Source organism: Caloenas nicobarica, chromosome 2 (genome assembly GCF_036013445.1).
Source record: "Caloenas nicobarica isolate bCalNic1 chromosome 2, bCalNic1.hap1, whole genome shotgun sequence".
NCBI classification, from domain to species: Eukaryota; Metazoa; Chordata; class Aves; order Columbiformes; family Columbidae; genus Caloenas; species Caloenas nicobarica.
Window position 1 is genome coordinate 61,871,784 of NC_088246.1, and position 26,036 is coordinate 61,897,819.

General features: G+C 41.5%; 1 protein-coding gene across 2 annotated transcripts in view; it reads left to right on the plus strand.

Annotated features, from left to right (window-relative positions):
• RAMP3 (receptor activity modifying protein 3) overlaps positions 1-21,143 on the plus strand; it is a 49,529-nt gene extending 28,386 nt beyond the window's left edge. For both annotated transcript variants that reach the window (XM_065629446.1, XM_065629447.1), the window contains one exon: positions 19,782-21,143. In XM_065629446.1, coding sequence (XP_065485518.1) covers positions 19,782-20,037 — 256 coding nt within the window. In that variant the 3' untranslated portion in view covers positions 20,038-21,143. The remainder of the gene's footprint in view (positions 1-19,781) is intronic.
• The last annotated feature ends 4,893 nt before the right edge of the window (positions 21,144-26,036 follow it).

Here is a 26,036-nt window from a genome sequence, read left to right on the forward strand (position 1 = left end):
CAATGCTTGACAACCCTTTCGATGCAGAAATTTTTCCTAATATCCAATCTAAACCTCCCCTGGCGCAACTTGAGGCCATTTCCTCTTAACCTATCACTTGCTACTTGGGAGAAGAGACCAACACGCTCCATGCTACGACCTCCATTCAGGTAGTTGCAGAGAGCGATAAGGTCTCACCAAGGCTCCTTTTCTCCAGGCTAAACACTGCCTCACTGTCTTTCTTGTAGTGAGGGGACTAAAACTGAACACAGCATGCTAGGTGTGGCCTCACCAGTGCTGAGTACAAGTGCACTTCACTAGTCCTGCTGGCCACACTATTCTTGATGCATGCCAGGATGCTGTTGGCCTTCTTGGCCACCTTAGCACACCGCTGGCTCATGTTCAGCCAGCTGTCAACAAACACCCCCAGGTCGTTTTCCAACAGACCACCCACCTTACTTCTCCAAAAATAGAAAACTCAATCATTTTGTGGTTGCTACACCGAAGGTGACCTCCAGCTGTCACTTTACCCAAGAGTCCTTCTCTGTTTGCAAACAATAGGCCCAGTGGGGTGTCTTCCCTAGTTGGCTCACTGACCAGCTGTGTCATGAAGTTGTCTTGTACTCCAGCAACCTCTTAGACTGTTTCTTCTCTGCTGTGTTGTATTTCCAGCAGACATCTGGTAAGTTGATATATATAAGTAGATAATACTATTGATTTGTTCTGTAATCAGGGTCCTGTTTCAGTTGCAGAAGTTTACTACATAATTATACTTTAAAAAAAATAGTTTACACGGTTAATTGTTAAGGCTCTGGCATTTGTATTTACCCTTGCAAAACAGTCTATAATTCGATGTTGGAAAGTATATATAACACAAGACATGCAGTGTTCTGCATTCTTAAAGACATTAGTCACCTTTTTCAGCCTATTGTATAATTTGCAAAGGGCAGACACAGAACTTGCTAGTTGCATTGATAAACTTGATGGCAATGTATGAAATTACTATTGTATTTATGAAAAATAATACAGATACAGTGGTTTTGTAAAATTAAAGATCTTTTCTATGATAAAAGCTGACTGTGTAACGGGTGGAAAGAACAAAGGTTGCCCTGGTGTAGTGCATAGGTGAACAATTCAGCTTTCATGAAACTGATGTTTTACATTTCTATTGGGTCTACATATGTCCTTTATACATTTCAATGACTGCTAATTTTAGCATTTCATGTACCATTTCATGCTGAGTATCAGTTCATAACATATATGGATTTTGTGAAGGGACACGTTAAAATGAATATTTTGGCATCTAGAACTGTGTTCTTTGTCTGCCTCTGTTATGAAGCCTGTGGGACTGGGAGTTATCACTGATGCTCTGAGTCTGATTGTTATCTGTAAGAAGGTAGCTTAAGAATCAGATTAATCTTATGATGATCTATAATTTATTACAGAATCACAAAATTGTGGAATGATTAGGGTTGGAAGGGACCTCTGGAGATCATCTAGTCCAACTCACCTGCTAAAGCAGCTTCACCTAGAGCAGGTCACACAGGAATGTGTCCAGGCAGGTTTTGAATGTCTCCAGAGAAGGAAACTCCACAACCTCTCTGGGCAGCCTGTTCCAGTGCTCTGGCATCCTCAAAGTAAAGTTTTTCCTCATATTCAGATAGAACCTTCTGTGCTTCAGCCTGTGCCCATTACCCCTCATCCTATCGTTGGGCACCACTGAAAGGAGTCTGGTCCCAGAGACTCGAGATATTTATGAACATTTGATGAGATCGCCACTCAGCCATCTCTTCTACAGGCTGAACAGACCCAGCTTTCTCAGTCTCTCTTCATAAGAAATGTGCTCTAGGCCCCTAATCATCTTCGTAGCCCACCGCTGGACTCCCTCGTTAACCTTCTTAAACTGGGGAGCCCAGAACTGGACACAGTACTCCAGGTGCGGCCTCACCAGGGCAGAGAGGAAGGATAACATCCTTCAACCTGCTGGTCACACTCTTCTTAATGCACCCCAGGACACTGTTGGCCTTCTTCGCCACAAGAGCACATTGTTGACTCATGGTTGACTTGTTCTCAACCAGAACTCCCAAGTCCTTCTCTGCAGTGCTGCTTTCCAGCAGGTCCACCCCTAACCTGTACTGGTGCCTGGGGTTATTCCTCCCCAGGTGCAGGACCCTACACTTGCCCATGTTAAACTTCATTAGGTTCTTCTCTGCCCAGTCCTCCAGCCTGTCCAGGTCTTGCTGAATGGCAGCACAGCCTTCTGGTGTGTCAAACCTTCCTCCCAGTTTGGTATCATCAGCAAACTTGCTGAGGGTGCACTCAGTCTTTTCATCCAGGTCATTGATGAACAGATTGAACAGGACTGGACCTAACACTGACCCTTGGGGAACCCCACTAACTGCAGACCTCCAATCAGACTCTGCACCATTGATCACAACCCTCTGAGCTCTGCTATCCAGCCAGTTCATGATCCATCTCACTGTGCATTCATCCAGCCCATACTTCTTGATCTTGCCTGTGAGGATGTTGTGAGAGATGGTGTCAAAAGCCTTGCTGAAGTCAAGGTAGACAATATCCACTGCTCTTCCCTTGTCTACCCAGCCAGTCATACCATTATAGAAGGCTATCAGGTTGATCAAACATGATTTCCCTTTGGTGAACCCATGTTGACTACTCCTGATAACTTTCTTTTCCTACACACGCTTGGAGATGACGTCCAGAATGAGTTGATCCATCACATTTACAGGGATTGAGGTGAGGCTGACTGGCGTGTAGTTTCCTGGGTCGTCCTTCTTGCCCTTGTTGAAGACTGGAGTGATGCTGGCTTTCCTCCAGTCTTCAGGCACCTCTCCTGTTCTCCAAGACCTTTCGAAGATGATGGAGAGTGGCTTTGCAGTAACATCTGCCAACTCTCCCAGCACTCGTGGGTACATTCCATCAGGGCCCATGGATTTGTGGATGTCCAATTTGTCTAAATGATCTCTAACCTGATGTTCTTCAACCAAGGGAAAGTCTTCCTTTTGCCAGACTTTCTCTTCTGCCTCCATGGTCTGGGATTTCTGAGGGCTGGTTTGAGCAGTAAAGATGGAAGCAAAGAAGGCATTCAGTAACTTTGCCTTCTCTGAATCATCCGTCACGAGGGCACCCACCTCATTCAGCAGTGGACCTACATTTTCCCTAACCTTCCTTTTGCTGCTGATGTACTTGAAGAAGCCTTTCTTGTTGTCTTTGACATCCCTGGCCAGATTTAATTCCAAGTGGAGTTTAGCCTTCCTCACCACATCCCTGCATACTCTGACAGCCACCTTGTGTTCCTCCCAGGTTGTCTGTCCCTTTTTCCACATTACATAAACATCCTTCTTCCACCTGAGTTTTGACCATTGCACTGTAATCTATCGTGGCTTTTTGCCTCATGTTACTGGGGAGTATATATACCTAATACATATCTAGGCTGACATGTAGCGTACAGGTGTAAGGTATTAATGTTATTACCTGAAAAACAAGTACAAAAATGTGAGATTGTTTCTGCTTTTGACTCTTGCTGTGCATGGGAAAAAGTAGGGCTTTCTTTTACTGTCATTGTGGAAATCAGACAGTATTTTCATCACTCAAAGAGGAATTAGATAAAGGCTCCGAAAGTAAAGCCACCATTTGGCTAGTCAGACTGCTTCAAAATTAACAGACCCCATAATAGCTTTCTTATGGCAAGGGTTTGTGATCTTTCACAAGTGATGTGCCATATTACACTGTTCTTTCTAAAATTAAGGTAGAGCTTAGCAGGACCCAAGAAAGTGTGTAAACTCAGCAGAGCTGAGGACCATCTGCTTCTTTCAGGTGACACCCTCAAGATGCTGGGTCCCTCCACGTCTGATCTGTAGCCAGTCTTGCTGAATGTCATCCAAAATCTCTTGCCACAGAATTTTTTGCACCTGCTTAGGAGACTGCTGACTTGTCCTTAAGCAACTCCAGGGAGTGTTGCAATACTCAAGTCTTCCATAAAAGTTGTGGAGAAGGAGTTGGGCCCTTCGGGTCCACCATTTGCTTCTGTTGTCTGTATGAAATGTCAGAAGAGACTGAGGAAGCTGTAAAGCACAACAAGAAGTTACTTAAGGAGAGGGCAGGTGTCTTTACCTCCATGAGTAAGAGGGGAAGATGTAAGAAAGGAAAAAATCCACATTCGATGGTGTACAGGCTGTACCATGGAAGTAATGTTGGAACATGATGATGTACTTTCGCAGGACTTTTCTATACCTGGCGCTTCCCATATCAGATCTATATGCTATACCTTAAATTCTTTTCTAATGTTGTTACCGTTCCTCTGATTCTGTGGTTAATTTTTCATCAATTTCAGTCTCATTTGTGAACTGTCCATGGACAGATTGCAGTTTTAAAGAATATATTATTCAAAACCACAAAAATCACTTGTTCATTAACTAGTAGTTGATGTGATCTGAGGGTTAAGATCTGTAATTTGTTGCCTGGTTTTTGACTCCCATTATTTGTGTTCTGCTTGGAACAGAAAACAACTGCCACTCTCCTCCCAAAGCAAATGGATTTTGTAATTACAAGAATTTTATTGGTGTACATAAAACCTATTTTCCCTACACAACCAGAAAAAAAATCTACATTCTTGGCATGCTCATAAAAATTAAATAAGGAGGGATATTGAAATTATAATGGAAAGTTCAACTTCGAAGCAGATGAATTTTTTTAAAAATTTCTTTTACGACCTGTACACATGCTGCAGTGGGTGCTTGTCAAAGTGCAAGCCTGGTTGACCTGTGATTTTTGTTTCATAAGGTATTTTTCTCCTCTGTTTCCACTTTAAGAAATGATGCTGTGGTGTTACAAAAGGCTTGGGCTACTTTGGACTAAGTGGAATCTAATAAAAGCTTCCATTCAGCAGATGACACTTTAATATCCTTTTAAAAATCAAATCTGAAACAGTTGTTTGTAGATATAAGCTGGAACGAATAAGGAGGGCTCATCTGATACTTCTCCCCTGAGTTTCTGTCTGCTGGTCAGAAAAATGACTATGTTCACAAGTGCCTGTTTTGAATAGCTGTCTGGAGGCCTGGCTGTGTAGTACTGAACTGGATTAGAGCCACATTTGCTCTGCTTGCATGTCAGCTTGATTCATCTAGATGGAAAGAAAAGCCTTGAGCTGCTGAGATGACACAGAGTGTGCTGCGAATGACCAGCTCAGAAAAGTTCTGAGGTGGGGACTGGCTTTTCCCTCCTGACTCTGGCTCCTCCCTAGGTGTTGGAGGATTGGAGTGAAGATGAGTGAGCCTTTCATTTTGGAAGCAGTGGTGGAATAATGGTTTTAGCATGGAGTTGGAACACTTTGAGAAAAGTGTTTTCAAGCCATTATTCATACCAAGCTTCAGAAGTTGAATGAACAAAGTGACTGATGTGTTTGGGAGAAAGAAGAATTGCCTCAACAGGTAACTGATGCTAGTGACTAACTTGAATACATGCATGCACCAAGTGCATTTGCGCTTGGGCTGACTGGAGGGAAGATTGTGCAAACCAACGGTGATCGTTATACTTTTGGAAAGGAGTTGAGCTTACGTAGATACAAGGATAGCACACTGGTTGTATGTTTCTCCATCACTGACAGTGGTATATTTGAGTGTAATTCTTGACTCGCTTGCTTTTTTGTGGTGCTTTTTTTTGCTACATGGAACAGGTGTGGGATTCATCTGTCCAATGTAGTACTTGTCCTGGACTCCCTGTTCAGTGGAAACTTAAGGAAAGCGTCTTAGAAAGAGATCATATATCATGGAATATACATCACGCCCTCCAATTATTCCAGTGTCTCCACTGACTGTAAAGGCAGCCTAGTTTCTAAGCATGCCTAATCCATGCAGAATTTTGCTTTGAAATCTAACCTGACAAGTGTGTTCTTGCTGCTAAACTGAAGATTTATTGCTTGCATGCACTGAAGATATTTTCTACTGGTAAAATTTTCCCATTCTAGAGGCAGCAAAGCACAGCTAGAACATTATTTTTTTGAGATAACTGTCCTTATGAAATGTTTATTTTCCTCAAAACTCATGTTGTGTCACACAGGTTTGGAAGTACCTAGGGCTTTTACAAAATTTAGCGTTCAGACCTATTCTGCTTCAAAGTAATACCCTAATACGAATTAATTAGGTGGATTTTTGGAGAGAAATGTGGTTTTTGTTTGTTTATTTTTCTTAAAGAAGAATCCCTGCTGAACAGTATTGAATTGTTCAATATAATGCCCTTATATCAAGATAACTGTCTTCACTTAGGATGTTCTATGCAATTAAATTCTCGGAGTCACTGAGCTATCTTGTGCTTTTGTACAATTTCTCCTTTCGGCATGCTGTTAAGCTGTATTATTTCCTCTACTGTTTGCAAACAAATACCTGTTTGTGTATGGAAAGTCCACAGCCACCTGCTATGTAATTTCAACTGGGAAGTAAAGAGCAATGCTGAGCAGAAAATAAGTATCAAATGTAAGAGTTTATTAGTGTGTGTGTGGGGGGGTGGTATTTGAGGATGCAGTGTTACCAGCCAATTTGTAAACTTGACACAACTGAAGTTTTCAACACACAGGTAGTGCTTTGTGCAGTCAGAATACTCCAGGAAGGAAAACAACTATATTGTAACAATAAGAACTCAACATTCAACATTCACAGACAATGTTCAGGGTCCTTTAATTGTGTTGTCTCTAGCTCTGCTTACTTGAGGATAATTAAGGAATACATCAAGTCCCCTTTCCCTTGGTTGTTAGATTCATTTACATTCAGCTTTGTTTTTTCTTGAAAGAGGCTGGAGGAGCTATAGAAACCTTGGAACAATGAAGCTCAGTAATCTTGTAAAAATGTTGCTATGACATTCCTTAGACTTCCAGTGACATTGCTTTGAATATAAATGGGATAAGAATTGATCAACAAGGGCACTTACCATTTGTCTAGATGATGTGGGTCTTGCTATTCTTCATTTCTGAGTAGTGCTGAAAACCTGGCTCCCCTTGCAGAAGCATGGAAATATGTTTACTAACAAATTGTGATGTTTACTATTGGCTACAGTTCTGCAAGTGAGATGCCCATTCTTCAAGTGAGAGCAAAGAAGTTTTCTTCTCATTCATATGAATTATTGCTTTTTGGAGTTGACTAGGGACCTATTCTTTGAGATTCAGAAGAAAAGGACCCTTTGTCCACACAAAAGCTCCAGCACCAGCTGCAGTGTAATGCCAGCTCAACTGCCTTACTTCAGAACAAGGTAAATTCAGAACAATACCACTTCACAGGAGAATGGAACAGAGCAAAGCTGTCTGCAAAAATGAGATACATGATCTTGTTCTGAGGTGCATGTAAGGAAGGATAAACTGTTTCTAATATTCAGGCTGGCTAATTGAAAGTTACCGTGGTATGGTTGTATTGCACTGTGTTGGTTTAGTGTCTTACTATCTACAGATTGAAAAAGCATCTTTTCATTTGTGATCCATTTACCATAGGAATAAAGTTTATGGACTGATGTTTTATAATCATGATTACAGGGACAGCTGCTGTGTTAGAGTTACCTGAGTTCTTTCCAGGGAATAATTAGTGAGAAATTATTATCTTGCTGCTTAGCCAGATTAATACAGTTCAGTCCCTTACCACTTTATGGTACTGAAGGTAGGAGTTTTTTAACATTAGGTAGGCTGTTTACAGGGAGGATTTTGAATGCTGTTCCCACTACAACACCGCCTCCTTTATCTGGCTCTGGAAGTGATTATATAAATGGCAATAAAACATTACTGTTGAGGAATTCCATTCTAGGTCTGTGGTTTAGCTGTAATTTTGTTTTTCCTGTTGCTGAAGTTGAGAGTTAGGATTTCTCAGTATGTTCAGTGATTTGGCTGGAGGAGGAACTCTGTTCCTATGGGAACACTATGTTTCATTAGACCTAAGTTAAGCAGCACATTTGCTGCAGCTTAGCAGTGACCACTCCCACATTGGCTTGCCAGTAAAGCAGTTAATATCCACGCTCATCTAAGATGTTCATCTGCATTTTGAAATAGATTAATAATAGTAGTATTGATATGTTTGGTTTAGTAGTAGGATTAATTCTTAGATTAGAGGCTAGTTCATTGCTGCAGAGTTTGTTGGAAAGGAGTACATCTTGCTTGCAAATTCCCAGGAGTTTTGCTGGGGCCTGCCATGTTAGAGAAAATGTCTTTGTGGTTTTGAATGCATTTGTTTTGCTGTTGAGACTTAGTTATTCAAGACAGTTGACTCTAACCAGGGCCCCAGACAAACTGCCAACTCTGCTGCTCGTGCAGGTTTCTGTCTTTTAAACTGCTCCTATGGGTAATTTTGCTTACTTTAAAGCTAGCAGCACAGTATGTCTTTAACCAAAACTTACTTCTGCCTTGTGGGTGGGTAAAAAAAAGCCAATGGCACTTGGAGAGAAGACAGTATGAGTTGGTAACACCCACCACACCAGTACTTATAATCTAAGGAGAAACAAGCTTGCAGAACATATCTTGTGAGAAGTCTGACACGTTTTGAAAGTACAGAAGAACCTAGCTATCCGTCAGCAAGTAGAAACCCTGCTTTTTGTCTGTCAGGACCATGTTCCATTTTTGCAGTACCTAGAGAGGTGATGAGTCATCACAGATGAGTTGGTGGTGATGAGATTCCATTGGTGACAGCAAGCCGGGTGCACAAGTATTGCCAGGAGCAAAAAATTCCCTCTCACTAGGGAGTAAACTATTATCAGGTGTCCATGCATTTTCCATGTTAAAGACTGGAATCAGTGTCATGACTTCATTCTGAAAAATCAGCTTCTTTAGCGCACATAAATGCTTTTGGTCTCTCAAGAACATTCCTGGTTCCATGTATATAAGGAACAGTGAGATTTCTTTTGGCATGGCTCAGCTCAACTCAAACATCCGTTCTATTGTTAAATGGAATTATTTATTTCCTGACTTATTATTTTCTGCTATGAAACATACATTTTCCCAGACATCAAATATCTTTGACAAGGTCATCGTTTTAATGAGAAACTGTGGAAGGGAGAAACAGTAGGTGTGAAAATCAAGTTTAAAGTAGTCACAAAAATGTTGTTTAAACTGTTTTACCTCCTCACCTTTATGGACTTGTTTGCAGCATGTCTCAAAGGTATGATTTCAAGTTGTCAGGAAATGCAAGTCTATGTAACATAAATTTATTTTAGTGAGCTGTGCAGGACCTTTGCAGAACTTAAAATTGGCAAGCTGTTTGTTGAATGGAGACAGGGGTTTGATCTTTGGGTGAAAAATACAAACTTGATGCATTCGCAGGGGAATAAAGCAAGACGAAAGCAAAGTGTAATGAGTGCCACCTCCATTTTGTGTCTGACTTCTGGTGTTGTGGTGTGGTTCACTTGCTATGCAATGCTCCAGAAGCTTTATCTTCTCAAAGCCTGTTATTAGAGTGCTGTTGAAGCATGTCAGGGGGCTCATTTGGCCTGTGTGCTGAGGTTTGCTTTTTGTGGAAACAAAGGGAGAGAGGAGGTGGATAACTATGAAGAATTAGTTTGTAACTGAGTTCCCCTTAACCTGGGAACTGTGTTGCCGTCTTCAGTAACATAAATGAAACTGGAATTTATACAAAGCTCTCTGGAGCTTTATAATGTACTTATCATGTACTCTCTTGGAGCAGAGCCTCTTGCATGTGCTCAGGACTGAGGTACGGGGTGTCTTTAATACTTTGAATTAAAGGTGGTAGTTCATATATTCCTTATTTGCAAATGACCAGCTCAGGTTTCAGTCACTCATGAATCTCTTTCAGGCTGCTGCAATTTTGTGTATATTCTGAGATAACTGCTCGGGTGTAACTTGGTGCTTTTTTTTTCTGTCCCTGAGTTCAATATGGACGACATTTTCCTTTCCTGCGTATGTCAGTCAGGTGCAGAGCAAAAAGAAGTTCATGGCATCCGTCCGTTCTCCCATGTAACGTTCTGGTGTACCTGGTGCTCTGCTGTCCAAATAACCCCTGAAGACTGAGCTTTTCTCTGAAAAACAGGCCACTTTCTGGCCTGTTTTCCTAAGGAATTAAGTCATATGTAGGCATGTTGTTTGTGTGTGTGTGTGTAGCTTAAACAGTGGAGGTTTCACAAGGAGAGTGTCGTTAAGTCCTGTAGCTGCAGGATAAGAATTGGAGTCATTGTAAGCAGTGTGGGTCGTATCCTGAGCCCAGCAGATTCAGGCTCTATTCCTGGTTCTGTCATGAACTACTCTGCTGTGGCAAAATTGCGATTCTATATTATGGTTGAGGTTTCTCATCTAGAAAACAATGAGGATGTTTGCTTCCCTTGCAAATTAATGAATAAAAGGTATTATTAGATGACACATAAGCATCGTTAGCAATGTTTTTTTTGCCTGTAACCATTAGTAAAAAACCAGAAACCACTGAAATGCTTGCATATACAAGTCAGTGTCTGAAATAGCAGTCTTGCACCTTCTTTTTGTGTTACCATCCCTTATTTCGAAATCAGTTGTTTTATTTTAGCTAGCATTTCATAATAGCCCTCTGATTTTGAAACAAAAACTATACAGTCATCCATGCTGGTTTAATTTGTTTGTTCATTTTTCAGTGGTCTCTCACTGTCACTGCAGGGATACTTACATGTGTGAGTTTTAGAAGTACAGATGTCGTGAAGTGATATGGAAAATATGCCACATTTTTCTGGCTCTTTTATAGCATAAATTGTAAAGGGAAGGCTTTCTTTGCTTTGCTTAACCTGCTACCTACAATTTGAGCAGCACAGCAAACAAGATTGAGAATGGGAAGCAGATACAGCTACTGTGGCTTCATTTTAACACTTAAAAGGCAATAAATCAAAGAATACAGGGATTATTACACACTTGGGAGGTTTCTGGACATCTAAATTGGGTGCCAACTATTTGTATGTGACATATGTGGTCTGTCTTAAGGTAGTCATTAGAGACCATATAGTCTTATTACACAGTAATTTTGTGAGGTTGGACGATGCTACTTTAGCATAATTTTACAGAGGGACAAATAAGGAGCAGAGATGTCAAACTGATGAGCACGTATAGACTGGGTTAGCAACACCTCTTCTTCATGAGCATCTACAGAGCAAACCACCACAGTTTCTTGTGGTCCTCCAGCAACGTGCTGTACAGCGTGATGATTCAGAAACCAATCCGTGAAGAGTGCATGTTGTGGTGCTGGAGGAGGAATACAGCAGAGTGTAGAAACCTTGTCATCTGTGCCAAGTTAAACTGCGCTTGCTTTTTGGCTACATGACCTGAATTCCCAAATAATTTTTGAATGGTTGCAGCTGAAATTCAGCTGCAGAAACCTTACTAGTCACCAAACAAACTGGAAAGAAAGAGGATTTACATATACCTCCCAGAGAATTCATGTGTGCCCAGTTATATATTTTCTACTGGCTGCAAAATATTATGCACAATTTCAGGGGCTTTTAGTGACTGTCTTTAGGGATTTCACTAGTTTTAAAAACCAGTTGGTAAACAATTGTTGTAGATCTCATAATGACTTGTGTCCCTCCAGACCCACACTACACACTTAAGCTCTGCTCATAAAATTGTGTGCAAAATATTAAACAAATATGTCCCAAACAACCCTTCACAGAAGACAGAAGAAAACAGGAAAAGTGAGAAAATACACTGGAATTACTGTTATTTTCATCAGCTGTAATATCACAGTTTTCTAAAATGAAAGGTACAGTATAGTAAAGAGGTACATTTTTAATTAGTCCTCTTTCTCCTCCACATATTTATCTCATTCTCTTTCCAAGTACCATTTTGTTGTTAAGCTTTTTTCTCAAGGTTTGGGAATTGGTGGTGTCTTTTTTAGCTCACAGCACTAAAGTCTGTTTTAAAAATTTCTCTGCTTTCTTTCAGCTTTCAGCGAATAAAAAATAGCCCTTCTTTCCTTCTTGCCTTTCTCTCTGTTTTCCATCAAATATCAGTGTTACTACAATAGCTGCTGGTGTTGGACCAGGGCAGAGACCAGGCATCAGACTTCCTAAAATAGTACTGAATCCCTCAGTACTGTTCGTGCTGTTACATGTTAACATCACTCTGAATTGAGATAGCGGGTTTCCACTGCAGACATGGGGACATCTGTTTACCAAGGAGCTTGTTAACAAGCAACCCTACTATGTCTGATGAGCTTACACAGAAATGAGCTACGGTTGTAACTGTGGTCTTTATCAGCTGTACTATCATCAAAGCTGTAATTCAAGTCAGCTTCAGAAACTGAGCTGTGATGATTTAAAAGAAGTGAGTCACAGACGACCCTATTCTTATGATTAAGAAATGTACCATTTTAAGCCAGAAATGCAAAGTGTCTGATGTGTGTGTTAACTAACATAGCAACTTAATATCTGTTGTGTCAAACTGCTGGAAGAGATTTGCCTCAGTTTTGGCAACTTGCAGGAGAATTCATGTTCACCACTAAAATAGCATGTGTTTCTTGCTACTCTGAAAGCTAGCTCCAGAAGGACTTATTTGGAGAAGTTCAACCTTCTTCATTTGAGTCTTTCTCTCTGATGAGTTCATGATTAAATAATGTATTCTGACATAATTAATTGTTCATGTGATACCGTAGTAAATAATGGTTTAGACAAACTATATTGAAGCCACATCTCTTGAGCCAGATCACTGCATAGAGCAGAGTAACACTGAAATGTTGTAATCATATCTAAGGAGCAAAACAAACCCTTATCTGGAAGACACAATATATGAATGAACCTTTACAAGCCAGACATTTGCAGAGCGTTTCAGCATTTGGTTTGCAGGGTGCCTGTTCCATGTGCTGGTCTTGCAGCCTGCATTTTCATGTGCCCTCCGCAGAAGATTCCCTGTATCTCTGTTTCTCTCTTGGCTGGAGAGGTGGGAATTTTTGAGGTGGCTGACAGCACCTGAGACCCAGTACAGACTTTTCTTCAGTATATTAAATGAACAGTTTTCCACACATCATCACTGATGGGAATGGCTACTTTAGGAATTGTGGTGCATATAATAAGTTGGATACATATGCTTAATTTTTTGTGGGATTAGGATTTGCCTCTGCTTGCTCTTCTGATTTTTTTGTCTTAATTCAAGGGAGTTTTGGAACTGGCTCCTGCAGACATAGTATTGATGGCTTCAGAGAACACTTTCCTTCTGAACTGGTGTTCCCCAAAAATGGGCTGAGTTTGCAACTGAGTAATCATTAAAATATAGTTCAGGAATAGTGGAAGGCAAAGCCCACTTGCTAGTAGAAGCTTCTGGCTTAGTAAAATTCCAGTGCTACTAAATTTTGGATCTTTATAACATAACACTGTGTGTCAGGCTGGATTTCCCTCCTCGTTCTACATTTGCTTAATGTAGTAAATTTTGTTACTCATCAGAGGTGGCTATTGGGTATATAAACGATATGCTTACATCTACAGTTGCTCGTTATATTTATATTTTCTTGTTGTATCTTTAGGAAATTAATAACAATTTAGTAATAGTTGTGCATTTTAGGGTTTTCAGTTAGGTTTATTCAAACATTTTTCATTTTTCAGACAGCTGTTGATGTGAAGCCAAGGGTGGTGATCTGTAATTAGTTCAAAGGACACCAGAATGTATTTATTATTTTTAACCTAAGTGAGTAAATCTGTCACAATGCCTATTATTTAGTGACATGAGAGTGAACTAAATAATGTTGTCATTAAACCAGCAAGGGGTTTTTTACCTTCCCTCCCCCGCATATTCATTTGCTTTCTTATGTTTTGTAGTGCATGATTTTCTTCTGGCTGAATTTTATATCGGAGATGCACAACAACAGATCGGATCTGATTAGGGCGGTAGAAGTATGTCTGTGGTAATACTCTTCTTGGCAGAAGATACGTGGTTAAAGAAATGGTGAGATACAGCCACAAATATGTTTGGAGAGATGCTGAATGAAAAAAGCTCAAAAAGATTCCACTGTATTTGTAGGCTCATAGCTGATTATAAAACTAAAGTTTGACTTTTAATGTGATGGTAAAATCTCAGGAGATAATCATCTTAAAGTTTGGATTGTTATTTGAAGTTCATCCAGACTGTTACACCCCGTTCTACAGAATCTGGCTGCATATCACACAAGAATAGGCTCGCTTTTTTTGTGAGGTACTTCCTGCCTCCACTTCATCTGGAAATGCTGTAAAAAGAGCCTTTCTCATCACATGATATTTATAATTATTATTTGTGCATTTCTCATTCCAGACTGGGTAGAAGTTGCAAGGATGATCATTCACTTTAAACTCTAATTTAATACATGACTATGTATAAAGATATTTCTTGCTTGAACCATATGGGAGGAAAAAAGAGATTTAAAACATCTTTATTAAAGTACACCATATAACTTGTAGTATCCTGGAAGAGCGCCTCTAGATTTCTGTCCAAGATTGTAGAGCAGCAGAAGGAGCAAGTGTCCCTGGAATATTTATTACCTGATTTACATCAAGACTCGTTTATGCTAGAGAGAATATTCTCTGTATTTTCCAAATACTTAATGAACTCAAAATAACAAAAAATAACTTAAAATATACATATGCAGTGATTTTTTTTTTTTTTTTTTTTTTTAAATTTATGACCCATCTTATTAAGCAATGGCTAAACATCCTTGACTGCATGTGTGCAGAGTGTCTCTGGAGCAGTCTATCCATGAGTTCTGGAGAGGTGGCAAAATTCTCTTACTGGAACTGCTGTTGGGTCTACTGGCTGCAGCCAGCGAATGTCTTCAAAAGTTTGTCTTCAGTAACATGACATATGGTACTCTGCTTTTTGAGAATTGTTTGGGATTTTTTGAAAGAACAATTTTTCTTCAGAAAGTTCTCATTTGTTGAAACTCCTAATGAAACAATCTATTTGTTTTCTTAGAGGAGGGAGTTGTATTTTTTGTGTGTGTTTGTAAACCAGACATCTCTGCAGTTTTTCTGTGCATCGTTGTTGTGGAAGAAGAGCAATAATTTATCACATTCGTCCCTATGAGAAACCGTGGTTGAGATTCAAGCCCCCACTTACACTGAATAGTGCCCTGAGTGGTATACAACTGAGTACCCTGAGACGGGTGAGACATTCAGCTGTCTAAATAGTTTGAGTGGGCACTCCACGAAGCACTGTCACATTAAGGCAAATGTGTACACTAGTATTCCTAATAATAACTGCCTGTTGTCCAGGTTCTTGGTTATAGGTAAATATATATAAATGCATTTTCTCATGGGTAAAATAACTCACAAAATAAAATTTTCCAGTTTTTACAAAAACTAACCACATGATTGTTATTATCTGTTTTAGTGGAAACATAAAGTACTGGAGAAACCATTTGTGCTCTGAAACCGAAGTATTGTTCTAGAATATTGAAAATTGTCTTTCAAGACAAATGTGTCACAGCTCAGAGATTGCTCCAAAGATGAATTAAGTATTTTTCATGTTCTCTGAAAGTAGTTTCAACAATATGCAGTATGACCATCTGGATAAACACACAATACAGTGGGTGAGCAATTGGCTGATGGGCCGGGCTCAAAGGGTTACAGTAAACGGGGTAATGTTGGGCTGGTGACCAGTCACTAGCGGGGTTCCATAGCGATCCATCTTAGGGCCAGCACTCTTCAATGTCTTCATAAATGACTTAGACTCAGGACTTGAGGAAACACTAAGTAAGTTCACTGATGACACAAATTTGGGAGGAGCTGTTGACACTCTTGAGGGCAGAGAGGCCCTACAGAGGAATCTGGACAAATTGGAGAACTGGGCAATCACCAACTACATGAAGTACAACAAGGCCAAGTGTCTGATTTTTGCACCTGGGACATGGCAACCCTGGCTGTACATACAGACTGGGGGTGAGATCCTGGGAAACAGCTCCTTAGATAAGGATTTGGGGGTTCTGGTCCATTGCAAGTTGAACATGGGCCAGCAGTGTGCCCTGGCAGCCAAGAGGGTCAACCGTGTCCTGGGTGCAGCAAGCACAGCATTGCCAGCCGGGCAGGGAGGTGATTGTCCCGCTCTGCTCTGCACTGGTGCGGCCTCACCTGGAGCACTGTGTGCAGTTCTGGGAGACACAGGATAAAAAGGGTGTAAAGCTACTGGAGAGTGTCCAGAAGAGGGCTATGAAGTTGGCGAAGGGTTTGGAGAGGGAGCCGTATGAGGAGTGACTAAAGTCACTGGGTTTGTTCAGCCTGGAGAAAAGGAGACTGAGGGGAGACCTCATGGCGGCTCCAGCTTCCTCACAAGGGGAGGAGGAGGGGCAGGTGACGATCTCTTCTCTCTGGTGACCAATGACAGAACCTGAGGACATGGCAGGAAGATGTGCCAGGGGAGGTTTAGGTTGGACATTAGGAAAAGGTTCTTCCCCCAGAGGGTGCTGGAGCACTGGAACAGGCTCCCCAGGGAGGTGTCACAGCCCCAAGCCTGACAGTGTTCGAGAAGAGACTGGACAAGGCCCTCAGACACACGGTGTGAACTGTGGGGTTGTCCTGTGCAGGGACAGGAGTTGGACTTGATGATCCTCGTGGGTCCCTTCTAACTCAGGACATTCTGTGGTTCTGTAACCAAGTAGTTGGTTCCTCAATAAAACTTACAATGATTCTCCTGAGTGTATCAGGAGAAAGCATATCTTTATATGGATTTTGGTGCTTAGAATATGCTTAGTTTTTTGGTTTTGGTACTGGCCTACTGAACAGAGTTGAAACTCATAGATGCATTAATTCTTCAGCCCACTGTTCAGAAAGCTTGTGACCTTGCTCCCATTGAATTTACCTTTTCTGAGTATTAGCTAACTACGGTCCTTGTAGCTAGCCTGAAAGAGATGAAAATGTGACTGAGCACAGAGAATAACCTTTCCATACCTCTTTATAATATGAGAGGTGAAGGAGCTTGTGCTACCGTACTGCGCTCCCATTACTTGTTCTAGGAGTAAGTAGAAAATGTCATTTCTTATTCCTTCCTTTCACAAAGTGTGTAATTTTGATGCATTTGTGTTGAAGTACCTCCAGTCACAGGCTAGGGCATCTTTGTGATAGTAATTTTATTATACAGAATGAAAAGGTTTCCTATTCTAGCCTTTACCATTTAATTAAAGAGAATTATGTAAGGCATAGGAAAATTAAGCATAGGAGAATTGAATTGGAATTAAATAACGATTAACCCCTAGCTCTGTCTTAAAAAAGCCCAACAAGTTGCAAATGAATTGATCAATTGCAAAATGCCCGTGCCATAGTAATGCGTTGCTCCCTTCCAAGGCAGCTGTTACATAGTACCATGCAGAGGACTTTTACTACATGAACTTTGTGTTGCTGTGCATAAACTCTAAATTCGTAAGTTATATAAATATTTAACTGAATTGAGCTTTACTGGCAGACAGGTAATTCTCAGTTAGCTGAGACTTGTTTACCCACCTTCTCACAATTGTATGAAAAAACAGTTATAGTGCAGGTAGCTTTTCTTTTTTTCTTGAGAGAAAGGGTATTAAGGGAAAATTGTAAGGAATTCAGACTATTAAGACAACATTTTTATTCTAGTTTGGCTCTTAGGGATTCAGTCTTTCCAATACAACATAACTCCCTAATTAGTTTTATCTGGCCTTTTGTCAACATTTAACCAGGTTTTTCTAGCTATGTTGTACCTGAAATGCAAAATGAGTGGGAAATGTTTTTGTTTACACCATCTAACATTTATGAAAAAAAATCTACATAATTCTTGGAAGAACACTGGGCTTCCTATAGGATTTTACACCTAGAAAAAAAACAGAAAAGAATAAAGAAAGGTTTTATATAATTACTTTTACATGGAGTTTGCTCAGGTTGTTGTTTTTGTCATTCTGCATGAAGAGATGGGCAAACTGAGGTGGCTGTGGCAGCAGTGAGCTGAAGCAACCATTGATGGGACCAGCTTGCTCGCCAGAGCATGGCCTAGAGCAGGGCTGGAGCAGAGCCCGACGTTCTCTGGAGCCCTGTCTGGTGTTTGTGCCGCAGCACACTGACCTGTCTGGGCAACTGGATGCTAGCTCCACTGTCTTTGCATTGTAGTCTGTTAAACCTTGTGGGCATGCCTTTAGATGTATTATTCTTCAGGTCCTCTGGGACCGTCTCTCCCATATTCAGCTAGACATCTTCAGCTTCTAATTTAGTCCAAGGACACAAAGAATGGATGCTCCTAGGTCACATGGAAGAATGACCCTAGTAAAATAACAAACACTAAGATTTCTGTTTTATTTTTAGCTTATTTCCTGTTGTTTCCGTGTAGCTGCTGACATTGTCACAAAAACTTCCTTTCTAGCTGCTTTGCTTAAAATATACATACATTGTGCATATGTGCATCTGCGTGCCAGAGTATCTGGGTGTGGACTTGTCAGATCATCCAGTGTATTTGGTTATGAATAAAGCAGTATCAGCTCAGACTCCTTGAGAACTGTGAGGAGGTTGCAGAAGGACCTTTCTGCAAGGCCTTTTCTTCTTCTGTGAACACGGCCCTGAGAACATAGATACTCTGCAGCCTGTATTCTCAGTCTATGTGCTTGTGGCATGGGCAGGCAGACATTTCCCCTGAAAGGTAGGCAATAGACAGTGGACTTCAGTCTTGACCCAGACACTGAATATCTCTCCTCCACTACTTCACAGCAAAGGATTGAGTCAGCATTAGTCACCTGTAGTACTTAATATCAGAATGAGTCATTCATCAGGAGTTACTGTATTTATATGTGCTGAAAAGGAAGGAAGCGCCTTTAGCTAATAGTGCAGGATGCTATTCCTTGGGGTGTCATGTGGTTTCTTGCTCTCTCCTTTCTATATTTAATTTACCTTTGAAGTGAGTTTATTGAGTCACACAGGACTGAAAGAAATATTTAAAAATGCATCAGACAATAATTCAGCTTCCTTATGTCTTACCCTATTCATGTACTGACCAGACACTCTTCGTCTTCTTAATTTCTGATCTCCTCCCCCACACTCCATTCACTTCCTGAATTTCCTTGGCTTATGGTAACACCACAAAACCCATGCAATTACTCATTTAGGCTTTTTTTTTTTCCTTTTTTTTTCTTTTTCCTGAGGGGTGGCCAGTTCTCTTAAATATAAGTTTTCCTTGGACAGGCAAATTTCAGCCCATGCTGTGTTGAAGTGTTAGGAATTACAAGGGGTTTCCAGTCTTTCATGAGCATTGCGAACATGTGTAATTGGGATTTTTTTTTTTTCCTGCTGAGCATTCGCTGGAGATGGGAAAAAGATAAAGGTTGTCAAAAGCTAACTTTGTGTGTTTATTTTCCCATTATCTTCTTGCTGCCTGGGGGTACAACAGAATTGAAATTGTTACACAGTAATGAATGTTGTGGCTCAGCCCCAGAGTCACATCATCACTTTTGCCACATCATCATGCCCAATGATGGATAAGGTATGAATTATCCATCTTTTCCTCAGAATGTCTTGTTCTTGGCACATTTGTGTGTATGTTTTTTAAAGATAGCATAGATGTCTCTAGTGAGGAGGTTCTTATTCTACTTAAGTGGCATTAGGAGGTCCTGGCTGAAGTAACAGCATCCAAAATACCGGGTTTTGACCACCATCCATCCAGGATCTCAGTATTTCACGTGAAATCTCTCAGTTGTATGAGTACGTGTGAGTCAGTTCTCCTGGCTCCACTGGGTAGGATTTGGTACCCACAGCCTCCATTAAAGGTCCTTCAGCAGAGTATCTACATGATAGACTTATTCTTATAAATTCTGTATGGCTCCCTATGTTGCTTTCTCTAAGTGTAGTATGCATGTGTTCTATTTAAACTTCTCTTCATTTTCTTCTAGGTATTATGACAACTTTACCCAGTGTACAGAACATGAAGCCAAGAACGCGAGTTGCTTTTGGCCAAATCCCCTCACAGAAGGCTTTATTACTGGAATTCATAAACAGTTTTTTTCAAACTGTACTTCAGAAAAGGTTCACTGGGAAGATCCACCGGATGAAATTCTCATAACTCTCATCTTGATCCCAGTCATGTTGACATGTGCCATGATAACCCTGGTAGTATGGTGCAGCAAGAGAAGTGATATCCTGGTGTAAGTTGTTCCTCTGGACTTTCTTTTTCTCCATTTCCTTCTTCCAAAGTCTTAAGAAAGGAGCATGAAGAGCGAAACTCAACAGAAGTATTTCAAATCTGCTGAAATGGAACTTGTGAGATACTGAGACAGAGACGAGGCTCCTGTGAACAAAGACTGCCTGCTGCTGAAAGTCACTGTTTCTGAGCTTGGTCATCGACATTGCTGGTGCAAAGCTCTCTGCTTCCATCAGGCCTCATCATCACAGAATTCACAGGCAGCTTGTGTATGTGTGCACTGACTGCAGAGGAGATCATATCTGTTGAGTTTTTGTGCAGGACACTTGGGATTTTCGTCTGCGAACCTTGTGACTTGGATAGATGACTGGCAAAGGAACTGAACATGGATGTAACCAAGTGGCAGCTTTTCTTGGAAGCTAATCAAAAACATTATCAAGAACTCGAAGTATTGTCCTGGCAAAGGAACAATTTATGTGTCCAGTGACTTATCTCCACCGGGAAATTATCATGCCACGTTATAAAACAGTTTATAAAATGCCTTTAAGCATGGCTATTTGGAATCGTATGGCTTACAAACAAACTCTGGGAAGATATGCAGGTCTTATTTTACAGAGCTGGAAAATGTGAGAAAAAAACGGTTGATTATAAATATACTAAGGAACTTTTATATGCCAGGCTTTTTATTTTTCCTATTCTATAATGACTATTCTAAATGACTTGTGTTCACTGTATACTCCCCGCTCTCACTTCTATTTGTGCAATGGATATCCTACAAATAAATATAAAGGTGTCATGCTGATTGAGGTGCCTTTCAGAGTATAAGTTTGTACATAAATAATTCTTCATCCCATGTAGAGAGTGGGAACTAAAGTATGAACATTAAAGATTGGAACAGACACAGGAGGAAAGAGAAAAAATTCTACTCAGAAATCTTATTGTATAAAGCTATTCCTATGTAACAGTTTAAATAAATATCATATGCCCAAAGTAAAACAACTTCTATGTTTGTGTTGTACACCTTTATTTTCTGTCATTTTACAAAATGCATTTCAGTCAAATGCTCTTCTATTACAAGTGAACAATTTCTGTTACAAGTGACTCTTAATTTTTCCATACCTTATGCACATTAAAAAAATACAGGTTGAATGGCCAAGTAATGGTGTTTCATACCTCTGCTAGTTAGATTTTTCTCCTTTAAAATCCTGGCCCAGTGTTTCAGATTTAGGTTTGTGTGTGTGCAAAGTGTTTCTAAGCTTGGATCATATTAGAAGTGTCCTCCTTACAATAATTGTTTATATGTAGTTAGATAAATAATACCTGTAGGTGTATTGGTTTGTTTTCATATCCTTTCACAAGGGTTGAAGGCATTGGCTTGTTTTTTCATTATCCTGGTGTTAGAATAATTAATTTTCTAAGGTGTTCCCTGTATGTTTTTTCCAAAGATACTTTTTCACTCTTTAGATGCTAGCATAAAATTGCTCTTCATAAAGGAAGAATGACATATGTACTAAGGATTTTGGTTTAGTTTTCTGCTTAACTATTACTTTCTGCATTAAAATGTTCGGCCCAACAAAACTAGTGGTGAAGTAAAAAAAAAACCCCACAACCCATTCATTTGATCCAGAAGATTGTTTGGTTAAGCATTTTGTGTGGCCAAAACCAAATAATTTTCTCTTCTGCATGTAGTTTTACTTTAATCCTCATTTTACTTTAAATTTAAACAAGCTTCAAAGCAAGTTTCAAAACTTGAGTTTGGAAACCACATAGCAAAAATTTAGACTTTTTCAAAAACACGTCCATTCCAATCTGATTGCCATATTTGGTGCAAATTCTTGATGAGTTCTGGTTCATTTGAAACTGTGTTCACCTGATCCAAGAGATATCAGCCACCCTAATTCAATATAAACCAGATTGGCCTAGGTATTAAACTGAGAAGAAACTGACACCTGATGACATCATACTGATAGATATATATTGTGGTCTTTTAAACAAATGCCAGATCTGGTTTAATTTGAAAATAAAATCTAGTGTGAACTTTTCAAAGAGTCTAAGAAATGTAAGATTCAAAGAATAAAAGATAGTGGATTTTCCTTCATGTGCTGTGGTAGAAGGAGGAGGGATTCTGTCACTGCTGTGTGCTTTGGATGTGAAAGTTTAATCTTCTTTTGTTTGTCTTCTTCATCCAAAGTGTGATCTTCCACTATTCTTTTGGTATTCTAGATAGAAGGGCAGAGAACAGTGCGTGGGAAGCAACGCTGCTAATTTAATGCAGCTCCAGTGGTTAAATCTGGAGAAATATTTAGGGTGTTTTAAGAAAGAAAGCAACCACAGTGTCCAGTTCTTAACAGCTGTGTGCATTAATAAGGAACCAGAATGGTAACTCTTGGATCTTTTGACCTAACTTGTACTATGGGTTACTCAGAGTTAGTGGTTACTGTCTAGTGCATGGAGCTTGTGATCTTTACCCCAAAGGCTGTTTCCATCGCCAAGAAAATCACATCTGGGACCAAGAATCTGGCTTGTTTTCTATTTCCAAATTAATTCTATGTTACAACAGGATCTCAGGGGAAAATAGACAGAGCTTCAAACAGAAAGAAAATAACTGGTTCAAAATCCCTTCTAGAATTGGAACAGTAGTTGATCCCCAGCGATATGCTTAGGCCATGAGAGAAGTGACACGCTTGCTAAGCAGTTAGCTGACATTGCTTAATTGCTGCCAGTTGTGGGATTTTTTGCATTCAGAAACAACTGGGAAAGTATGTATTCCCATGGGATATAAGAGCTTCAGCAAAGAGTTAACAGAAGAAAGAAGATGGTTAGTAGCAAGAGCAAGACAAAGGCTGAGAAGGCTTCCATCACTTTTGAGAAAGATAACAAGGGTGAAGGGTGAAGGAGAAGAACTACTGAAGTGCAAGGAAAAAGATGGTCGAGAACACAAAACAATTTGGGCTCCCATTCCAAGAGGACAACCTCACCATAAGCAGGCTATTAGCAAATGTCCCTTGGTGCATCCGTAAGGAATTGGGAGAAAATCCTGCATGTTCTCTATGTCTCTGCAAAGTTTATGCAGAGGGAATCAAATACCTTTCGTTCACCTCTGGCATGCCCACAGCCAAAGGAATGTCTATGGTATCAATGCCCTCCTTTACACAGGCTGAATGTACAGACAAATGTACAGGGCTGTCCAGCAGCTGTGCCCAGTGTGTGGCCACTAAGGGCAGGGACAGCCCCTTGGGCTCAGGAGCTGCCTGGGGGCAGCACCCCAAATGCCTTCTTCTGAAGCATGCTGGGGGGACGGGTGGCAGGCAGGGCTGCGCAGGGTTGCCCCGTCGCCCCCATGTCACAGTGCCACCACCCGGCAACGCAGCAGTCACAAAGGCACAGGATAAAACGGACCATCCTCCTGTGTCCCAGCCAGAGCTGGCCCGGGGGCAGCCTGAAGACATCCCAGAAGAGGTCCTTGAGGAGCTGGTGGAATCACTTGGTGGGGGCTGAGAAGGAAGACTGCAGGAGGCTGGACAAGGCTGCTGGAAGTTCTCTGCTGCAAGGTCAGCTCCCCAGCAAGGGCCAACTTCAAACCTCATCTGAGGGACAGAAATCCTTTTCAGCTGGAGAGCAGTGGCAAGAACAAGGCAATTCCTCCTTGAGGAGCAGTGCAGGGGCTCATTGTCCTCATCTCCTGCAGAGCCAGGGGCAGCAGCCATAAGAAATGGGATGCAGAGATGTTGCCAGGGGTCCCAGCTGGAACAGCCGCTGGTGTCCTGCCAGGTGTGGGAAGGCTTCTTACCCCAAAGACAGATCAAGCTGGGAGCATTTCATCGCTCTCAGAAGCCCCTGAGATGGCTCCAGGTTGAGGGAGGACAGGGCTTGGGCATCTCCTGAGAGGCAGGACCAGCCTATGTGATGAGGAGGCAGGTCTTGCTCACATGCTCAGGGAATAGCTGATCACCAGTGCTGGGGTCAGGAAGGAATTGGCAGATTGTCACTCGTCCCTGGGGTTTTTTTGCTTTCCTCTGCAGTATTGAGCATGACCCCTTGTCAGGGCTCCTCTGCTCCCTTCTGGCTCGGATACTGCCTGCTGCTCATGCACATGAAGGCAGCCTCTCGTGCCCTGCCACTTGAGGGAAGAAGGCTTTTTTTCCACCACGGCGAGCTAGCAAGTGTCCCTGTGGGTTTTTTGCCTTCCTCTGCAGCACTGAGCACAGTCCCTTGCCAGGGCCCCTTTGGGCCATTTTGGCTGGGTGACTGCTGCTTGTGCTCCACAAAGGTAGCCCTTGTGCCCTGCATCTGTGGGGGAGGAAGCTTTCTAGACTCTCAGGGTGGGCCCTGAGGGTGACTCCCAGGGGTTCCTTCTTGTCCTCTGCAGCACTGAGCACAGCCCCTTGTCAGGGCTCCTCTTGGTCCTTTCAGCTCTGCTCTTGCACCTCCAAGGCTCCACTCATGCACTAGTGCTCTTGGGCTCTCTTTCAAGTTTGTAGCAGGAATGAGCTCTGCTCTTCCCTGGGCTCCATTTCCCAAGGGCTTCTTGCTTGTGCAAAGTAGCCTGTGCTTGGAAGGGCTCCAGGCTTGCTGCACCATCTGGAGCTGCCACTTTTCAGCTGCTACCTGCGTGCAACACAAGCACAGGGCAGGCACAAGAACCCTTGTCCTGCATCACTGGCCAAGAAGCACACCGGAACAAGTTTTGTAAGGCAAAAAGTGTGTTTGTCACTGCTATGTGCCCTTCTTTGGAACATAGCCCATGGTACCACACACTTCTACATTTGTTTGTGGTAGGTATCAGTCCTCCTTTTGCTCTCTGCACTTCCTCAGAAAGCTGGAGAGAGCAGTGAGTTTGCCCCTCAGCTTCCTTCTCTCCAAACCAGACAAACCCCAAATCCTCAGCTGTTCCTCATAGGACAAGGCTTCCATTCCCTTGCCCAGCTTTGCTGCCCTCCTCTGGATGCAGCCAAATACCTGAAGATCCTTTTTAAATTGTAGGTCCCGATTTATGGGATTGTATTCCTGCCCTGTGATACCCCACTGTATGGAAGTATGATTAATACAGCTATCGTGAATTCTTTCAGGATGCGTTACTTCAGCATGTGTTTGCCTTGTGGGAACCCTTTGCAAAGAGGAAAGGAAAAGGCATAATAATTAGTGGGATAATCAGCGGGATTGTCAGTGGGATAATCACCTCTTTGGACCAGCTGGTTATGTAGTGTTTAATGCACCACAGAATGCAGTTTCCCCTTTTGGCTGCCAGGGCACACACTGCTGAGGCGTGTTGGGCATCCTGTCATCCAGCACCCCCACGCTGCTTTCTGCAGGGCTACTCTCCAACCCCTCCTCTCCCAATTCATACTGTGCCTGGCATTACTCCATTCCAGATGCAAAATCCAGCATTGCTTGATTGAACCGTAGATGGAACCTACAATCCTGGTAATGCTAAGTGGAGATTTGAAAACAGGCCTTTAGCCTTTGCAGAGTTTTTGAACTGGGAAGAGTCTGGCTTAGTAATTTCTGCAGGTCAGTTGTGGCCAAGAACCTCTCTTCCTGACAGATTCTTATTCGCTACCTTGAGGAATGAGATTCAGGATCATCCCCTTCTTTGGCTGATGTAGATGGTGCCACTACTGGTCTAAATGTCATCCTTGGATTCTTGTAGCAGGTGTCTACCTGCTCCAATACATTGTTCTTTGCTCTTTTGGAACCTGATGCAAAGTACGAATTTTGCAAGGCAGAAAGACAACATGTAGGTAACACCGCAATATTGGACATTCTGCTTAAGCTGTAATAGTCAAAGGCATGAGGGTACTTCATTCTCAGAGACTGAAAGATCTTGACTTGAATTTGCAGTGTCTGAGTTCCACAAGGAAAACAAAAGATTGTGGTTTTTTTACCTCATGGATGTGTTGTAAGGATAAGGACAATTAACAACTGCCATTGCTTCTGAATACAATAAGAATAGAGCTCTGTAGGTGCTTGGACAGAAACGCCTAAAAGCATGCAGTGTTACCTTAAT